This window comes from Hylobates moloch, unplaced genomic scaffold (assembly GCF_009828535.3).
Source record: "Hylobates moloch isolate HMO894 unplaced genomic scaffold, HMol_V3 SCAFFOLD_13, whole genome shotgun sequence".
NCBI classification, from domain to species: domain Eukaryota; kingdom Metazoa; phylum Chordata; class Mammalia; order Primates; family Hylobatidae; genus Hylobates; species Hylobates moloch.
Window position 1 is genome coordinate 89,298,419 of NW_026652288.1, and position 20,951 is coordinate 89,319,369.

General features: G+C 39.2%; 2 protein-coding genes across 16 annotated transcripts in view; one reads left to right on the top strand and one right to left on the bottom strand.

The window, feature by feature from the left end:
• USP13 (ubiquitin specific peptidase 13) overlaps positions 1-8,184 on the top strand; it is a 137,874-nt gene extending 129,690 nt beyond the window's left edge. Inside the window, exons 19-20 of the mRNA XM_058426198.1 lie at positions 527-611; positions 2,834-8,184. Of these exons, the coding sequence (XP_058282181.1) occupies positions 527-611; positions 2,834-2,927 (179 nt within the window). The 3' untranslated portion in view covers positions 2,928-8,184. The remainder of the gene's footprint in view (positions 1-526; positions 612-2,833) is intronic.
• A 9,766-nt stretch (positions 8,185-17,950) lies between these two features.
• The window catches only part of PEX5L (peroxisomal biogenesis factor 5 like), a 789,103-nt gene continuing 786,102 nt past the window's right edge, over positions 17,951-20,951 (bottom strand). For all 15 annotated transcript variants that reach the window (XM_058427079.1, XM_058427077.1, XM_058427076.1 and 12 more), the window contains one exon: positions 17,951-20,847. In XM_058427079.1, coding sequence (XP_058283062.1) covers positions 20,643-20,847 — 205 coding nt within the window. In that variant the 3' untranslated portion in view covers positions 17,951-20,642. The remainder of the gene's footprint in view (positions 20,848-20,951) is intronic.

The window sequence follows — 20,951 nt, forward strand, 5'->3', positions numbered from 1 at the left end:
GCATTATCCTTTTCTATAAATGATAGCAGCTATCGGCTCTCTTCCTCATAATTTTGACATTTGTTTGGTATTTCAGTCTGAATTGCTCATTGAAGTTTTATACAACCCTGCAAAGTGGGTGGATTTTTTTTTTTTTAAATCCCCATAAAGAAACAGGCTCAGAAAGAGGAAACAACTCGTCCACCCTCGTGCTATTTGGAGGTGATAGAGCCAGGACTACCCTTTTAGATCCATAAGCTTGCCACCAGACCGGGTTGTGGGATTTTTTAAATCTCTTTCCACATTTGAATTTAACATCAGCTGTGCTTTGATAATTTATGTCCTATTTTTGTGATCACAAATTTGCAGGTTGAGTTTAGTGTCACTCTGAGTATGTGTGTGTTGTCAACATAGCAAGGTAAATAGACCTTGTCTTTCAAATCTAAACTGTTGCTGGATTATACTGTGGCTGGTTTTAAGTTCTAACCAGAAGTGCTCTTCATTCTGGAAATGCTGCCTTGTAACTGAGTTGTTTCCTCTTTCACAGCATATGAGCTATTTGCATTCATCAGTCACATGGGAACATCCACAATGAGTGGTCATTACATTTGCCATATCAAAAAGGAAGGAAGGTGAGTCATTTTTAGAAGGTAAATGATAGCTTTGATTTATTGAGTACCTACTATATGCCAGGCACTCTCCTAGGTACATTGTATGTTATCTCATTTGGTTCTCACATTGGTCTTGCAAAGGGTATACTGTTAATGCCTGTTTACACATCAAGACACCAAGATTCGGGGAGGCTGAATAGCTTGACCTTAGCTAGTAAGTAGCTGTGTCAGAGCTGGTATTCAAAGCCACTTTCAACTATCATACCAAGGTGACCTCCCAAAATAAAGATGCATCCTGCAGCAGAATGTATGCTGTAATTGGAACCTCCCTAGGATTGCCATATTTAGCCAACAAAAGGAAACAAGACAAGAAAAACCAGGATGCCCTATTAAATTTGAATTTCAGATAAATAATGAATAATTTTTTAGTATAAATAAATTTCAAATATTCTGTGTCCCAAATATTATATGGGGCATGCTTATACTGAAATTACTTATTGCTTACCTGATACTCAGATATAACTGGGTAACCTGTGTTTTACCTGGCAGCTCTAAACCTTCAGTCCTTTGCCTTACTACAGCCTTGCAGCTGGCTTCTCGGCCTTCTTAAGTAGAATTGTTAAGTGTGTGGTGAACCGGAAATGAGACAGTTGTGGAATGAAAGGCTGCTGCTTTCTTCAGAACCTTCTCCCTGGGCTGGATCCCTACAGGCCCCACTGGTACCCTTCCTGTAGCTCCGAACTGTGTAGCCTGTGGGTTGGCACTTCTGCTTGAGGGCTGTGCTCAGGCCATGTGGATGCTGGAGAAATGCCTGAGTGTGGCCCCTTGCTCCATGGCTCCCACTGCAGGAGTGGCCATTTCCCACCTGTACTCCATTGTGTTCTTTTGTGGTGTGTCTTTTTAGTTTTGTCTTCTTAACTTGATAAAATAGTTGAGCACAGGAATTTCTCTCTTTTTTTTTGAGATGGAGTTTCACTCTTATTGCCCAGGCTGGAGTGCAGTGGCGCAATCTCAGCTCATTACAACCTCCGCCTCCCAGATTTAAGCGATTCTCCTGCCTCGGCCTCCCAAGTAGCTGGGATTACAGGCATGTGCTATCATGTCTGGCTAGTTTTGTATTTTTAGTAGAGATGGGGTTTCACTATGTTGGTCAGGCTGGTCCCAAACTCCTGACCTCAAGTGATCCACCCGCCTTGGCCTCCCAAAGTGCTGAGATTACAGGTGTGAGTCACCACACCTGGCTGGGACTTAATCTTTGTAGTGAATTGTTTTTATTACAAACACGATAGCTCTTTTAAAAACACTTTATGGAATGAAGTCAAAGAAAATAAAGTAAAAATGCTTTTTCAAAGAAAAATAGCTTAATTATAATTTTAAAAGCAATAAAATTCATTGTAAATAATTTATAAATATAAAAATATACAAAGAATATGTACCCTGGAAGCCTAACAATAACCATTGTCTATATTTTGATATACTTTTCTTTGTTTTATTGTCTCACTGGAAGAAAGTGTATATATGTCTATATACATACATATTACATATAAATAAACACATGTATTTACAACTTAACTAAAAGCTTAAAGTATGTGCAGAGTGCATACAATTTTTTAACCAGTAATTTCCCATTTCATATTATATCATGGTTATTTTCTCACTTTGCCAAATATTTTTTGAAGAAATTTTAATAGTTCTTTAATAGTTCACTGCATGGATTTTTTTAAAAATTCTGGTTTTAAGCTAGTTTTATACCTAAAACTGAAATAAGCATTGTTGTACATAATTCTTTGACTCAATTTCTCAGGCTATCTATGGATTTCTATAAAGGAAGTTATGGGATCAAAGGTTAAAATGTTTGGAGGTTCCTGATACATTTTAGTAACTAGTTTTTGATTGAGCTTAAGAATCAAAAAGCAGTTGTAGCTGGGTATGATGGCGTGTGCCTGTGTTCCCAGCTACTCCAGAGGCTGAAGCGAGAGGATCCCTTGAGCCCAGGAGTTCGAAGCTTCAGATTGTGCTACCATACTCCAGCCTGGGGAATAGAATGAGGCCTTGTCTCTTAAAAAAAAAAAAGCAGTTGTGATTCCCTACCAGCATTCTGTCCCTTTTTATGCAACGAACTTGAGTATAGTACCTTAAAACATCATGGTTAAGTGTTGTGCGCCATATGATTTAGTGACTTCTTTCTGTAAAGTTTCCTGGAACTGACTTAAATCCATCAAATGCTTCTGTCTTGTTTTCAGATGGGTGATTTACAATGACCACAAAGTTTGTGCCTCAGAAAGGCCCCCTAAAGACCTGGGCTACATGTACTTTTACCGCAGGATACCAAGCTAAACCTCAAACATAAAAATTGGCGAGAAGAAGCCATACGCCTTTTTAATTTGCCAAAAAAAAAAAAAAAAAAAAAAAAGAGAAGAAGAAGAAGTTGAAACAACCAGACATGAAGGAATATATGGGGTATTTATAGTTTATTTAAAGAGCACGATCAGTTGACACCTTCTGAAATAGAACTGAGAATAAATTTCTATTAGTGATGATACACTATTATATTGTAGATAGTTTTTATAAATGTTCAAAAAGATGATGATATTTAAAAACAAAAAAAGTATTCATATTGCTGGTGGAGAATCTGCCATCAGCACATCAAAAATGGGGATGTGCCCCCAGCCCTCTATTTTGCTTTGGGGGTCAGTGGTAGTGGCCTCTGGAGAAACCAAATAATGTGGCCAGTGGTGTGGCCTTACCCACAACAAATGAAAAGCCCACTTGTGTTTCATATAGAAAATCAGCAATTGGGTGGGGCTTTATTTGTGACACATTTTTTTTCATGACATACAATAATTTCTGATGTATCCATGTAGATATTATGCTCTGTCCATAATAGAGCCTCTGCAATGAAAGATATTTTTAATTTAAGTCATCTCAAAATTCATAAGATTGTGTGAATGTGTGTGAGAGTGACTGAGAGTGTGAGACTTTTACTAGAAAAGTGAGTCCACTAGAAAATCTGTGACAAGTTGGTTTTTAAAGGCTGAACAGTTGGTATTAAGCGTATCTGAAAAAAGCAAGTAAATATTTTAACAAAACTATGACTCAGGAACCTTCGAGAAGATTAGTTCCCCACTTAGGTTTTTAAGGAGTAAAAAGGGCTGAGTTTTAAGTGCTGTCAAAAATTCACTTGGGTTTGGGACATTTGCTGGTGTAATGCTAGATGCCCACAGCAGCTATTATTGTACTTTGTCAAAGGTAGGTAAATTCTCTGTTTCTCAGCAGCCCTTTCCCCAAAAGGTATGGTGTTTATTTTTAGTTAAAATAGCTAATGTCTTTTTACCATCTCACATGATAACTCTTTGGAGTCATGTCAAGTGCCCCAAATTTGTCTGTGATTTTCCCATCTCTGAGCTCTTTATCTGCCTCCATTTCCTTGTTTTTCTGGGGCCAGAGTCTCATCTCTGCCTTTTTTTGGTGTATCACCTTCTGACTTGCCTTCATTGCTTATCTGATGTGACCAACAGTGTGATCTTGGACACTCTAAGGATTTTAGATGCAAAGAAACTTTATACGACATTATGAAAGACTGTCGTTTCATTTTGGTTATTTCAGCATTTTAGTTGTAACCTGGGATTAGATTAGAGTTTCCAATGTGATGAAAAGTGGAATGATAGCATTCTATAATTTCTATAATTTTCCTACTGGTCTGTACCAAATTCTAGAGTCTCTGGAGTTGCTATTTCAGATTATTTGGTCAAATGAAAAAGGATTTATTGCTGTCTGTTTAACATGTATTTGTTTGGTTGAAAGGATCTTTTTAGAAACTGTAGGAAAATAAACAGAACCAATCAGGTGAAATAAAGCACAGACATTGGATTAGGATGTAGTGAGTTGTGAACAATCAGGATTCTGGGTGTGATGGGGGGCCCTGTCTCATAGGTGATCCTTTGGTGCCATGTGACCGAGGGACATGGTGTCTAAGGCCCATGGCCTGGAGACCTGGGTGCTGCTCCTAGCTGACTGTGGACCTTGGGCAAGTCCTTCATCCTTCCTGTGCCTCACTGTCCTCATCTGAACAACGGTATGATGACACCTGCCCTCTCTTTCCAGTCATGCTTTGAGGATACAGTGAGATTGGTTACAGTGAACCTTCAATGAGTAGAATGTGGTATGTCGTGGTGGGTCGTAGTAGACGGTGCTCCCTGCCTTGTCTCCTCTGTTTTCCTCAATTTGGGAACAAATGAGATTGGCAGAAGGAGGGAGCTCATGGTGCAGTACTTTTCTACTAAAGTGTGCCCACAGGTGTCACCTCCTAATGTTGACTTGGATTTCCTAAAACAGTCCCACTCTGTTATGAGAGTCACTGACTCCCCTAGACATCCCCACACTAAGCAGCCTTACAAAATCCAGTCCTCTTAGGGCAGAGTGAGTGCCATAGAATAATGACTCCAAACCCGCATCAAAAATGGCTTGTTTTCAGCGATGTTATAAAGCAAAGACTTGTTTTTTGGAATTGGGGGTGACTGGGTGGTTTGGATTGAAATGTGGACAAAGATAGCATGTGTATTTTGAATAAAATAAAAATTTTGTAATAAAACTTAGAAAAATCAGTGGTGTAAAACCAATATTTCAGACTATAGGCTATAAATTGTTTGATTTCATTAACTAGCCCTTTTGATGCCTAGACATGTAAAAAATTGTGCTATGGCTGCCTTTTCTTCTGCCTCACAACACAAAGGGCTATTTCTACAAGGCAAAGTTTTGTATATGTGCTATTCTTTACTTCAGATTGAGAGTTGGGAAAAACTGGAGTAAATAATGGGTTTCTTACTTGCTTAAAAACATATTTATATGTGTATCTCAATATATACAAGGCAGGTTCCCCTACAAAAGTCTGGAATGTACTGCTTAATTTTACACTTGCGTAGACATGATTATTTGTGACTGAAAAGTGGAATAACGTGTGGATTTTGCCAACTCAGTATCAGTCTGTTGGGAGTCCTCTATGTGAGGCATGGTGGTCTAATCGTGAAATTCTCCCTTTATGCGGGTGTCTGTGTGAAAGACAACACTTTCTTCCTGTAAATATCTTTTGATATCCATTTGTGTAGAATTCCAATGAATGTGTCTTTGGAAAAGGTATCAAAGTATTTATTTGGTCAATTGATCTAAATGCCCATATAACTAATCAGAAATCCAGTTTGGTTCAGATTGGGATTTTCTTTTAAAGAAAAAAAAAGTATGCAGAAAAGACTATTGGAAGAATCATGTGTTACTGACACTTTACATCAACGTTGCTTCAGTATTTTGGAATTGACTAGGCTGCTTTCTCCTACCTACAAGAGAATGAGCCTGACATTTCCCAGTGCTTACTTTGGGCCATAGGAAGTCCAACGGACATAGCTCGAGCCTCTTGCTCCCTGAGTCACTTATTCCCTTTACCTGAACCAGAGCCTTACCTGCAATTCATAGTAAGAGCACCTGGGTCTGTATCCTGACTCCACTCTAAGTGAGGTGGGACTGAATCACTGTACCTCTGGGCCTTTTCATTTGAAACAAGTGGGTTAGACTAGATTAGCTCCGAAGATCTCTCTTGCCCTGACATTTTATTTTTATTTTCCTGTGGTTACCACTAGGGTCTGACATGTGAAATGTGAGGGATCACTTAGCAGTTTGGCTGTTATATTTTTGCATTGTTACCACTTATACACCCCAGTTGAGGACCTGTGTCATTCTTAGTGCCCCCGCCACCCCTCTGTTTGTATTCCTGCTCCACTTATCTATACTTTTTTGGGTAATCATCCCACTTTTTTCTTTCTCTTTTCTTTTTTTTTTTTTGAGACGGAGACTCGCTCTGTTGCCCAGGCTGGAGTACAGTGGTGCAATCTCAGCTCACTGCAGTCTCCTCCTCCCAGGTTTAAGTAATTCTCCTGCCTCAGCTTCCCAAGTAGCTGGGATTACTGGTGCGTGCCACTACGCCTGGCTAATTTTTGTATTTTTAGTAGAGACAGGGTTTTGCCATGTTGGCCAGGCTGGTCTTGAACTCTTGATCTCAACCTGCCTCAGCCTCCCAAAGTGCTGGGATTACACGCATGAGCTACCGGATCCAGCCCCACTTTTTTCTATTCTTGAAACAAACAGCTTTCCAGTCCATGAGGTACTTTGGCTCCATCCCCCTCAAAAACAAAACAAAAAATCCATTTAAAGTGTCCTCCTAGAAAAGCCTTAGAACTGCCTTCAACTAAATCTGTCACCTTTATAGAATATTTTGAAATTCTAGAAGAGGATGGCAAACAAAATTCTAATTTAGCTAGAGCTATGATCCCCAAATAAGTGCCGACAAAACTGTCTACCACAGAAAGGCTGTCTTTGTCATCTTGTAGGCATCACTGTTGCTAAATCATATCAGTACAGGCCTTCTGTGGGGAGATGGCAGGGGGCAGGGGCAGGACCAGGGGATGGGATTAGATAAAGTGTGAAAATATCCTTACTTTAGATAAAAGGAAAATCCTAGGCTATAGAACAAGTTCTGTACTCTTGAGTTGGTGTCTGAGATCACCTGCACAGTGTTACAGAGATTTTCCACTCCATAAATCACTCTAAAAGAGTTTGCATAAGACTCCGTAGACCTGTGCTATTCAACGTGGCAGTCAACAGCCATATGTGGCGATGATTACTCAAAATTTGGCTTGTTCAAATCGAGACTGTGCTGTACACATAAAATACACGGCAGATTTTGAGGGCTTGGTACCAAAAAGGAATTTAAAATATTTCACCAATATTTCATATTGGTAGCATGCTGAAATGACACTCTTTTGGATGTATTAAGTAAAATATTAACAATTTAATATATACTATTAAAATTATTTTCACTTTTTATGTTTTTAAAAATGTAGCCCCTAAAGAACTTAAAATTAGACATGTGGATAACGTTATGCTTCTGTTGGACAGCCCCACTCTAGACTTACATGGTGTGGGGTAGGCAGTGAAATCCGTAAATAGGAAAGGCAATTCTGCAAAGCATCTAAGTACACAGAAACAACACAGATATTTTTGCCAGAGTCAGGAGCACTGTGAGGCACAGAACATCCCCCAGAAAGCAGATTTTTTTTTTTCTGCCGAAAAACCAATATATATGTATGATCCCAATTAAAAGACAAAAGCAAATGAGCCCCAAACTGCCTGTCTTCAGCTTTGCCTGGGAGCTGCTACCTTTGCTCTTTTAGCATCTTCTAGGTGCCAAGGATATTAGCCACATGAGGGTGTTGGGCATATTTGTTTCATTGTAGGCAAAATTCCCTTGTGGTTTCCCCTCCCCAGGTATTGTTGAGTCTGTTCAAAGCTGGGTGTGTTGAAACACTGCACAAATCCTGCCACTCTCGATGTGCTTGTCTCAGCCTTGGCAGAGGCTGAGTCTGTTCCTGTGCCCACCTGTCCAGCAGGTTTTGATGTTGGCTCCTGAAAGAGTTTGTATTTATTTTATTTTGCACTAGTCACAGTTGTTGTTAAACTTTATCAAATGTTTTGGGAGAGTATTTGCCTGCGATGGAAAGAGAGATGGATGATTTATTGCTTCAATTGTTTTAAATTAAAAGCTATTCTCACAATCTGAGGCCCTTTGTGGTTCTTTTTTTCTTTAATTTTGAAAAATGCCAAGTAAACGGATTCTGCCATTGATTGTTTTCATCAGTCAGTGGAACAGGTAACTTGAGACAATGACTAATCTTATTTCTTTTTAGGGGTTCTTGGCGTTACCAGGCAGCCATCACAGTGGACCATCAGTGGTGGCACATTGTTACCTCTGTGGAGGAGGGAGGATTTGGGGCAGGGCAGAGTCTCCTGCCTTGGACTTTATCTGCTGTGCTGGATGTCACGTCTCAGATCTTTCTCTTGTTTCCTGGATCTTGGTTTGCTGACGACCCCCTTAACACGTGTAAAAGCAGAGTGGGCACACGCTATGTCCAGAGACTTAGGCATTTCTATGACACTGTGTCTCTAAGGTGTATGAGTTCTCTATTGCTGCTGTGACAAATTACCATGAACTCAGTGGGCTTAAAATAATACATGTATTACTATGCAAATGGTCTTACGGGGCTAAAATCAAGGTGTTGGTAGGGAAGCTATAAAGGAGAATCAATTCCTGCTTTTTCTAGCTTCTAGAGTCTGCTCACCTTCCTGGGCTCCTGGTCTCCTCACAGCATTGGCATCACTGCAGCCCTTGCTTCCATTGTCACATCTCCCCTGGCTAACTTACTTCCCTCTTATAAAGACCCTTGTGGGCCAGGCATGGTGGCTCACACCTGTAATCCCAGCACTTTGAGAGGCCAAGCCAGGTGGATCACTTGAGGCCAGGAGCTCAAGACTAGCCTGGCCAACATGGCAAAGCCCTGCCTCTACTAAAAATATAAAAATTAGCTGGGCATGGTGATGCATGCCTGTAATCCCAGCTACTTGGGAGGGTGAGGCAGGAGAATCACTTGAACCTGGGAGGCTGAGGCTGCAATGAGCTGTGATAACGCCACTGCATTCCAGCCTGGGCAACGGAGTGAGACTCCATCTTAAAAAAAAAAAAGACCCTTGTGATTACATTGGTCTCACCCAGATAATCCAGAATATTCGTCTCAAGATCCTTAACATAATCACATCTGCAAAGTTGCTGTTGCCATGTAAAGTAACATATTCACAGGTTTTGGGTATTAGCATGTGGACATCTTTGCTGAGGTACTATTTTGCCTACCACATAGGATATGTTAATCGGTGCTTAAAAATCCATTTGATGCTCAAACTTTTTAGAAGAATGAACCTATATATTTTTAAAAATCCAAGTAAATGACCAGCTTCCGTGTTCTACCATATGTTTTGATGAGGGGGACAAGACAGTGAGGGAATGATTGGGATAGTGGATTATTTGCCACCAGAGAATGTTGATGTTTTTGGGACAGTGTTTGCAAGCCTCCTTCCACTCACATCCATTTGCTATATCTCTTCGTGCCTAATGGGGGATTTTACCAGTGTGAATATGCACTGTTGAATTTTTGGTCCTGCTTTTCAAATGCTGTCGGTGACAAACTTCAGTTATAGTGGGAAATTCAATAGGAAACAGCCATTCTCATCTCTCATGCAACCAGTCATTTAAAAATCAACTAGGAAAAGTCTTTCAGTGTGGTAGGGAGGTAGGGTGGTATAATTGCAAGAGTGGAGGCATACAGACTTGAAGTCAAATCCTGTTTCCAACACAGACTAGCTATATGACTTTGGTAAACACATAATTTCCTGAGATTCAGTCTTTTCATCTGTGTAGTGGGCATACTAATACCTGAGGTGAGTTACATAAAGCATCTGACAATCTGGTGAACACAGGGCGTTTTTATACCACCATTTTCACCCATTTAGCATTGACTCTATGGAGGTTTTGACCTTTTGTTTTAATCTAAAAGATTTTTTTAAATATCAGAATTATACCAACATTGATGACTTTTTTCCAAGAGTATTTTTCTGGAGATAATTTCATTAAGTCAGTTAATTTAAATAGCATGGTTCATCATTCAATAAGTAGTAAACATCTACTATGTGCTATGTATTTTTTTCTTAGAAGATATCTGTAAATAAAGACAATATTCCTGCCCTTGTTGAGTCTTATTTTTTGGCAAGGAGAGACAGATAGTAAACATAAAAAATAAGTAGATTCTATAACGAGGTATTAAGTGCTATGGAAAAAAGAAAACACACAGGAGAAGTGAGGGTGCAGATTGCAGTATAAATAGGATACTTAGGAAACAAATCATCTAGAGGTGAGATTTGAACCAAGACTTGAAGGAAGTGAAGGACTCATCCAAGGGGATACTTGGGGAAAGAATATGCTTGGCAGAGGAATTAGCTGGTGCAAAGGCCCCACAGTGGGGCATGTCTGCTATGTCAGAGGAGCATCAAAAGGATCAGTATGGCTCAAGAGAGAGGAGTGATGGGGAGAGTAATGGGAGAGGAGGTCAGAGAGGGGCCAGATTGCCTGGACCTGGGAGGCTTTGGGAAGGGCTTGACTCTAAAGTGCAATAGGGAGCCATTATAGGGCCTTGTGCAGAGCAATGACCCAATCTGACTGAAGTTTCATAAATTCTTTTTTCAGACTAGATGGTAGGAAGGCAAGGATAAAGGTTGGGGCTCCTGTGGTCAGCAAGGTGGGAGGGTGATGGCTCAAACAGGGTGGGAGCAGTGAAGCTAGTGAGAATGGTCAGATTTGGGATACATTTAAAGGTAAGACTCGCAGGATTCCCTGATGCGTAGGATGTTGGGTATGAGGGAATTGAGAATAGCTAAAGCTAACCCCAAAGTTTTTATCTTGAGGAACTGAAAAGTTTAGTTACAATCAACTAAGATAGTGAAGGCTTAGTGGGATTGGGGTGGTAATGGTGAAGAAAGATGACCGGAAGTCCAGTTTAAGATGTGTTAAGTTTGAAACACCTATTAGAACTCCGTGGTTGATGTTGAGTAGGAAGCTGGATGTCCAACTGATTTTGGGAGAGAGTTCTGGACTAAAGATAGAACTTTGGGACTTGTTGGCATCTAGATGCTTTTTGAAACAATGGGACTGGGTATAATCACCAATGGAGGAAGACAGGAAATAGAAGTCCAGGGACTGAACCCTGGGGGATTTCCACCTAAGAAGTCAGGGAGAGGACAAGCCAACAAATGAGACTGAGAGGCGTGACTGTCAAGGTGGAGGAAAGCCCAGAGCATGGTGCCTGGAGTGGAAGCCAGGAGAAGGAGGTGTCTACTGAGGCGAGAGCGATCAACTTTCCAATAACCATTATAGGGTATGTAAGCTGAGGACTGAGAATCAAGGTCCTGGGTGATCTCTGTGGGAACATTTCTGGAAGCACGGTGAAAGGAGTGGGTTGAAGAGAGAATGGGAGGAGGGGAATTGCAGCTAGTGAATGCAGCCAACTCTTTGAGGAGTTCTACTACTATGGGAAGCAAAGATGGGAGTGGTGGCTGATGGGAAATGGGGTGAGGTCAAGAGAAGGTTTTTGTTTTTAAATGTGAGAAATAAGATGGTCAAATGGAAATCAAAATATTGAGGATGTAAGAGAGAGACGGAAGATGTCCTTGAGCTGATCTGATGTCCTTGAGCAGGGAAAAGGTGATGGGATCTGGTGCCAAAGTGGGGAGGTGATTTAGGCAAGGACATAGAAAGACCATGGCTATAGGAGGAAGGCAGAGACCAGGAGTGCAGCTGCTGGTGGTGAGGAGACACACTGCTGAGAGAGTCTGACAGTTCTCTTTTGCCTGCTTTATTTTCTCAGCAAAATAGGAAGCAAATCCATCAGTTGAGAGCAAGGATGGGGGAATTTAGGGATTTGAGGAGAGAGGAGAAGGTGTGAAATAGTTATCCAGTTGAGCTATTTCCAAGCTTTTGCATTTGTTTCTATTTTAATGAAATTAGTATAATTGGTATCAATTCTGTAAATTTTAGGAGGATCATCTGAGTCTTCAGTTAATTTTAAGCCTTATTGATTTTTCCTTATGAAAACTTTTGCTGTTGCAGTTTCCCTTTTGTAGCCATTATATCCACCAGGTCGAGCTTTACTAGTGAAATTTTGCAAATCTAAATTTTGTCAAGAAGAGTTTCTCCTTTTGTCAATTTTTAATCAACAGCAGACTTTACCATGAGCAATGTTAGCTATTATATTGGTTATTTTTCTCAAGCCTACTTTTTCCTAGGTCAGTTTTTACAGTTTGTAGAATTAGATGTGATCTTTAGTCCACTTTTAATCTAGGAGTGATTTTTTTCACCATGTACAGTTTTTGCTTTTATGTTCATTATATGCAGTAGGCGGAAGCTTGGGACAAAGATGTCCATTGGAGTTAAATGGCAGAGTAGAAACGTCGAGCCTAGGAATCTGCCACAGTTTCAGTAAATATCAGCTTCTTCTGTGTCCCCCTTTCAAAGAACTCGAGTTGCTTCATTTCCAGATAGCTCAGGGAAGCAACCTTAAGCATGAAGCCTACTGAGGACCGGCAGGTTAGTTCCACAGGGCAAAATACTAAAATTAGCCGTCAGTTCCCCAAATTCTGATGCATTAAGATGATTACCAGGCGGCATTATTTACTACAGATGTAAGAAGGAAAAAAAAAGTCCTTCACGAGCCCTAAAGTGTTGGGTAATTAAGATATTACTTTAAGGAAACTTGTAAAGAATATAAAGAACTCTTCAACCTTCAGTTGCTTTTATATACACATGGAGAGAACGCAGCTATTTCAGGAAATTCATATAGTTTACATTTAAAAAGTGGAAGTAGAGGATATGAATGAGGCTTGAGATATTCAAGGAGTGTGGGAGAAGCCTCAGTTTATCACTAGATAGTTGGATTTTTACCTTACATAGCACAGCAGCAAAGTGGGAAAGAAATAGGTACAGCTTGATTTTATAGGGGAAAAATGGAATTTTATGAAGGTCAGGGGATGCCTCAGATTGAAAGATGGAACAGTGACAAATGAGAAAGGCATGCTCCAGTCTCTTGCTGTATAGCTCTCTTCTCTTAGCCTGCAGTTCCCTCCACTACCAACCTGACTCAAGGACTTTATCTGAAAATGGTTTGGAAAAACAGAAACCTCAGTCTGAACACCGTCATCATTGCGTGGAGCAAATTTGCCCTTGACTGTGCTCTGGGAAGGCCTCCCGTGATCTTCCACCTGCCAGGCTGTCTACTAAGGCCTCGCAGCTCACAGCCCCCACCACCCCGCCCCCCCTTCTTCCTGAATGCACACTAAGCTCATTGTTGCCTTGGGATCTTGCACAAGCTATTGGCTCTGCCAGTAGTGTTGTCCCAACTCTACTTGTCAGCAAATCTCAGTCCAAATGTCATGTAACAGAAAACTTTCCTGACCACCTACAGATAAAAGAGCCCCTCCACTCATTCTCATAATAACTTATTTGCCTTGTTCTAGTACTTTGTAGCACATGGCATTCTTATTTGTTAAAGTATTTGTAGGCATCCTTTCACAGAAATCTAAGTTCTGCAAGGGCAAGTTTGATTTCATTCACTTACTACTGTGTCCTATGCCCAGAATGGTGCCAGCACATAATTTGTATCTAAATATTTATTGACTGACCAGAAAACCAAAAGACCCTAAAACTGAAATTTATTTTAATATTTTTATTCTAAAAAGAATCACAAAATTCAATTTCAGGTTAAATAATATTTTAGTCTTAAAAAAATTAACAAAGGAGGAAGGTTTTTAAAGTTTTGTTTTATATCCAAAAATGCATTCCTGATTTCCAGATAGCTCATGCAAAATCATATGTAGTGATATTCAATATTTAATAAAAGGACCTTTAGCCAGTAGTACAAATTGGATTCCATTTGATCAGAAGCAGTTCTGATCCCCAAATCCCATTTTGAAAGATTCCTGAAAAGACCTTGAAGCCACAGACAAAGTTTATTTGAAAACATAGTTTAAAATTGCACAAATAGAAATACAATTTAATAATGTGAAAAAGGGAAGGCATGCTTCCAATAATAGTACAAAAATACTACCTTAATCTTTGTACGCAAATTAGAAGCCAACTGAGTAAATTAAACACATCAATATGATAAGAGGTTATTTTTATGGTAGTAATTTTATTTCAAAGAGCAATGCAGGGAAATACTAAGATGAAGCCTTAATAGCCAACAGAGTTGTGCTATGATACATATTATTTCACTAAATCACTGATACGGTATCACATAATATGCCAATCACTTTAAAATCCCCTCCCCCCCATTGCCATTAATTTACTATAGGCCACTTAATTTGAATTGGTATTAATTTAGTAACTCAATGTAAACATTTAAACTTAAATTTTTTTCTTGTTACCTATTTCAGCCTGAAAATGAAATCCCAAGACTTTAAACATTTATGAGCATGATGAGGAAGCATCACAGAAGAATTGTCTCAAAACAACATTTTTAGATTAGATTAGATATGCAATATTCATAGATATATAAAACATGTAGAAATGTCTTTTCTAAATAACTAAATGTTTGTTACAGTTGTAAAAAGTTTAATAAATTAATCAGTTTTTTTTCAACCAATGTAAACAAATTTGGGCAATGTAAATTGAAGAAAGTTTGGGTTAGATGATATATTGGAAAAATGAAAGGAAGTTGGTAAAAACTTAAGTTTGCTGTATTTCCCTTAACTACTGGTAATGTAGTCCATCATGAACACATTTCTCACATGGCAGAATTCTTGTATGGTATCCATGCAGAAATGCTACATAGCTCAGTGAAAATGCCAAATGCTCGAATTACCGAGCTGAGTGTATATACCTCTTAGTCTTTTTGTGTTATACCATTTCCTTTTCCAAGAAATCCAAAGAACACCACCCCTCCCCCTCCCCCTCCCCCAATGAATGATACACATTTTATAGTTGAGCAAAGCACTGCCTAATTGTTGTAGTTGTTTCCATCTTAATATTATTTTGAGTGCAGGCTTCTATTAAGTATCCCACGGAGCTCATCAGGGTTTTGCTCTGACATTCTGCAGCATTGCAAGTTAGTTTTCTCTTATAGAGAAGGTCCTGAGAAAACAGTTCTGAGATTGGGACACTTGTCTCTAGACTGTGTTATTTTGGTATTTCTGCAGAAGCTGCAGGTAGTGGAAACTTCATTCAAGGCAAAATACCACGAGAGGTTGTTAAACCTCGCAGTTTAATTTTCTGTGTGTTTTTTTTTTTCCTCTTAACTGTTTAATGCCTCCCCACAATGGTCTTTGCTATGTGTGTTATGTGTAGAATCCTGTCTTTGGGCTCATGGTATGTGTGTGAGGGTACAGGGGTATATGGAGTGAGTAACAAAGCTGTTACTAATGTAAGACCATATGATCTCACTGAGCTTTGCTCTCTCCCTTTCTGGTCTCCTCATAAAATAGGGGTTATGGGAAAAGGCAGTGAGAAGATTTCAGAGTTCATTCTGAGTGACCGTGAAATCACCTCATCACTCCCTAAATATCAGTGTTGTTAGACCTGTTGATCAAGCCCAGTCTCTCAAGGGACATTTAGCCCAAGCAGCTCAACTACCATACAAATAGGGCTGTATCAGAACGATGTTGTGATACCCCACACACTCGCTATGTGACATTTATGAAAATTAAGGCCCCGTATCTACTTGGCTGTGTGATGATTTTGATATGCCTGACATTACCCCAACCTCCTCACCTTATTTAGAATATCAGTTTTTCTAATTTATTCCCAAACTTTTAGAAAAATTTTGAAGTGTATATTAAGAATTTAGAGTCGAAACCTTTATGTGCTGAGGCAGTCAACATGATTTAGTTTAGTAGCATTCAGACACTTGGATTTGTTTAAGTTTTGGATCTGTTGTGCCTCAACTGGTTTTTGAAAAAGTGTTTAGATGTCTAAGTACTCAGATTCTTCAGAGGATTAGTTTGGCACTGGTAACACTGTACAAACCAGATGTGTGAATATCTGTAAAGTTCAGTGTGATAGCATGAAAACAATCTCAAGGATAGGATAAGAAAAGCAAATAGAAAAACTGTAACACAAAGTTCATAAAAATGCTCCCTTGTATAGAGGCAAGGAACAACAGGCTAACCTATGAGATTTAATCATGCACTGTGTAAATTTACATTCAGTCAAGTTATCTTGCATGCTTTGGTTAATATTTGAGTAGGCAAATTTGCAATACTAATGCATGCAATATTTTTGTACCTGAGGTTATACGTTTTGCTTTTAAAAAATTGCTTTTTTACAAACTTTATGCCAGAGTTTATCTATGAACACTCTTTAAAAATATATATATATAGATATATGTATCTACTTCTTAGTTCAAAACAGTTTAATTTCAACCAGTTCTATAACTATTGAGATGATAGGGAAACTGCAGTAAAATGTGGATACGGAATGAATTTGAAATTATTTTACAAGGTTGAAATCATAAGTGCATGTGTAATAATTTCTAAAATAAGAGGGTTCAAAAAGGATGGCATATAAAGTAAGCCTTTAGAATACCCTGTTTCTAGAATGTTCTAGAAGTATCTCAAGATATAAAACAGCAACCACCACTGCTACAACAACTAGCTTAAAGTACAGTCCAATCTTGGGGAACTGATTCAGGGCAAATAAGGAAGGGTCTCAGAATGACCAACTTGCTTTCTCTATATTCCCAAGCTCACAGACAACGTTTATGATAAAGAGTTTGGAAGCTCTTATTATAAGTGGGACTAGCTACAACTCTATTCAAGTCTCGCTTGTATGGGAAGAATATACCAGAAATATTTATCTATACAAGTATTTAGACATGGGGCCCACGTTCAATATAATAGTATCTTAAGAATGAGGAAAGTGGCATGAAACTCTAAAAGTGAGTTTGTGAAACATAAGTGGACATTCCTACCCAGTTATGTTTCCTTACTTTTCTGTTCTAGTAGGAATCCAGATTGGCTGAGAAAGCACGGTGCATAGTATTCTATTAAAATTTCCTGGTGGACAAGATCTGCCCATTTTTCAGGAGTCATGGGGAGTGAGTTTTGGAGGAAGTAAAGGGAATGAATCAGTATGACTGGCCCAGTGAGAGGGATTTTTATTCCTCCTCCTCTCCCCTATCCCTCTGTCTCCTCCTCACCAGGAAGGTACAACAGCACGTAGAAGTAGCCTACTAGAAATGGTTATATTTTGAAACTCAGCAATAATCACTGGCTTTCTCTTTATTTTCATTCAATCTACAGGCGAAGTCAGTCCCTGGAAGTCACCTGTATGTAGCCATTCTAGTAAGAATACCATCTTCTAGGAGCTGTTAGGCTGTCATACATTAATACATGAAAAAGGAAACTCAAAGCCTTCTCAGAGTACCTCAGAAGGGAAATAAGGATACCCTCTCCTTTCAAACGGAAAGGGTAATTTAAATGACAATTTCATGCCATGAAGATGAGATGCCAAAAATAGTTCTGCCAAAAAATAAAGTAGATGCACTTTTAAAAAACCATTTACTGTATATCATTTATACAAAAAGACTGTTCTAAAGTCTTGCTACTGATTTCTTGGTGGTGCTCTATTCCTATAAACTGTCATTTTTTTGTTTTTCTTGAGACGGAGTCTCGCTCTGTCACCCAGGCTGGAGTGCAGTGGTGCAATCTCGGCTCATTGCAACCTCTGCCTCCCTGGTTCAAGTGATTCTCCTGCCTCAGCCTCCTGAGTAGCTGGTATTACAGGTGCGCACCACTACACCCGGCTAATTTTTGTATTTTCAGTAAAGATGGGGTTTCACCATGTTGGTCAGGCTGGTCTCGAACTCCTGACCTCGTGATCTGCCCACCTGCGCCTCCCAAAGTGCTAGGATTACAGGCATGAGCCACCACGCCTGGCCTGTCACTCATGTTTTAATAATGGTTAACTTAATTTTATAAAAAGTATTATTGAAAAATGCAACTCTTTTCCTCTTGGGCCGTAATTCTGGACTTCTTGACAGCCTATAAAAATCTTAGATCTGACAGATACTACATATACTGGAGAAAGTCCTATTAAAAATGCTCTGCAAATTGCCAAATAATGGTGAGAATGGAAGATCGTTTAGTCTTCCCTAAAACAGCTCCTTGGAGTTTGTGTTCCAATAGCAAAAAAAACTTGGGCCACAAAATTTGCCACCATTTAGCAACAAATTAATTATTTGACATTTATACTAGTTTCAGGCTTTAAATCCAGGCTGCAAATTCAGTTGCTGCTCAAAGTATAGAATGGCATCACAGAACACTTCCAAAGTTTGCTTTGAATCCTTTGTTCAGAGGCTATTCAATCCTTTGTTCATGGACTATTCATGCCAACTTTCTGGTCAAGGTACAGAGATGGTAGGAGGAAGGAGCAGGGAAGGAATGGATGCTGTTCCATCAGGCATATTCAAGCAGGCCCTGCCATGGCTTGGAGGCTGGCCCCAAGAGTCCTTACCAGACTGGGTGTCTCAAATTCTACAACTCTCAGAATACCATTCTTGAAAGTATTGTTGAGCTTTACTTTGCTGCTGAGACTGTAGAGAAGCATGGGCTGAGACTGGGCGGTCGCTGCTACCCGTGATGCGTGCCTGAATGCCTCTGCCTTCTGCTGACCAGCTGGAGCTATCACCTTGCCCAAGTGAACTTTGACAATGAATATCAAAACCTGGCACTCCTCACAGTGGCCTCAGCTCTTTGTCTTTATAAACTAGAATCAGTTATAACATATGCAAGCCTCAAGGACTTGTGGTTTCTGTTAACTAGAGGCCCTCTCACAACCCAAGGACTTCAAATGTAACGAGGAGAGGATTTTATTCCTGTACCTTGCATTCAATTTATAAGCACGTGTGCACATTTAGTCCTTAGTAGAAGCTTATTCCCCAGGCAATTAGACTGTTTTGACCCCAATTCTGTGGAGTTTTTGTTATTGTTGTTGTTTTATTTTTTGTGGGTAACTATAATTATGAGTGGAACGAGCTATTATCAAAGAACGTAAATAAAAAGTTAGGATTAGACTACTTTGGGGAAGGTTCTAGATGAAGGAAGGAGATCAGGTAAAGAAGAATGGGATAACTTCTATACCTGACATTCTATACCAAAGCTCAACAATACTTTGGGGAAGATTCTAGATGAAGGAAGGGGACCAGGTAAAGAAGAATGGGATAACTTCTATACCTGACATTGGTAAAATTATATTCTGATTAGCATTTTGCAAAAAATGTTCCTAATTCTTTAAAAAATGTATCTTTCAAAATAATCACCAAGCCCCAAACACATACAAAACACTCTGGAGAACTAAGTGGAATTCAACCAATTAAAACACCACTGCTAATAGAAAATTCCCGATACTTGCTAAATGTTCAAAGAGCCAAAGAGGCATGCATCTTTCATATGAAATCACTGGCATTCAGTGAGATTTGGTTTGAAAGTGTTGCTCTTCTATCACTTAGAATGCAAGGGGATGAACAATGCAGATTATTATGAAACTAAGAAAACATAATTTTTAGGAAAAAATGTTATTTATCACTCTTAAGAAATATTATTTAAAATATTTATGGTTTAAAAGGAATATTGGTGTGCAGGGCAAAGCCAGTAAAGTATGACACTTAAGCAAGTTAATTTGAACTCAATAGAAATAACGATATCATCAAACTTTCTTCCTGCAGAGAATGCATGAAGAGACAGTACCTTGTGTCTTACTTATGTTCATACAGACCCAGAAAGCATGTGAATGAAAAGATCTTTTTGCCATATTTACGCCTTATGTCATCATATCTGCTTTAAGAAAAACAGTCCTTCAAAATCCTACACTATGAAAAACTATTTTCAGGAATTGTTTATTTGGTCCTTTGATCTAATGAGGCTGAGTTCTTAAATCTTTCACCCCCAAGTTAAAAATTGGAGCAACAAAACAAAACTCCAGCAAGGCATAAATAAGATATTAAAGTGCATATATACAATCCCAGAAAAGTTTAGATTGGGAACAGCAAAAATTTCTAGTGCAAAAACTGCTTTTGCCAGCAAAGCTCCCTCTCTGGAATCAAAGGGCTACAGTAAAAGTTAAAATTGGAACAGGTTTAAGCAATGCCTGTCTTTAGTCACGAGTTAATATATGTGCATGCACCAATGGCCCAAACTATGTTCAGTCTTGCAAAAGAAGACAGTTCAGAAACAGTCAGAATTTCCCAATCTGAGGCAGTGCTTTTTCCATGTTTCCCATGAACAAGTTCCTCAGATGTGTCATCAGCTGCAAGGAGAGACAAAAAACCCAAAGAACGTGTGTTGCAGTATGCTTGCAACTTGTGGAAAGAGTATTCAACACACAGTTACTTTATCTTGGTTTGTCTTGAGTCTCTTAATTCTTCTTTTGAACCTGACTTTGACTCTATATACAACATTTTGTGCTTTTGAATCTGAACAGAGACTGGGCATTGTCCACAGGAATTTCCTTGGGCTACATGACCATGGCCTTTTGAATATTTGATTTATCCTTTTGAAATTCATAATAAAATAGTTTTTCATTTTTCAGTACAATCACACAGATCAGGGATTATTAGTACTGGTATTATTCTTTCTTCAAGGATCCAAGTTGAAAGCTCTTAAGAGGACATCCAGGTCACCAAGATTAGCCGCCTGGAAGAGTTCTGGTTGGTCCATCAGAGAGAGTGCAATTCTGAGGGCAGCCCAGATATTCCCAGAGATTGCAGGATGAGGAACTTGCTGCTGATTCCTGCTCTTTCTTTGCAAACTGAGGGCAGTGAGAAAATTGCTGACCGCTTCTCTAAGAAGGTAGAAAAACATATTTTAAAATGCGTCACATTTCAGAGTTAGCAAACGTAAACAAAACAAAACAAAATTGGATTAAGTGATTTTAATCTAAAATCT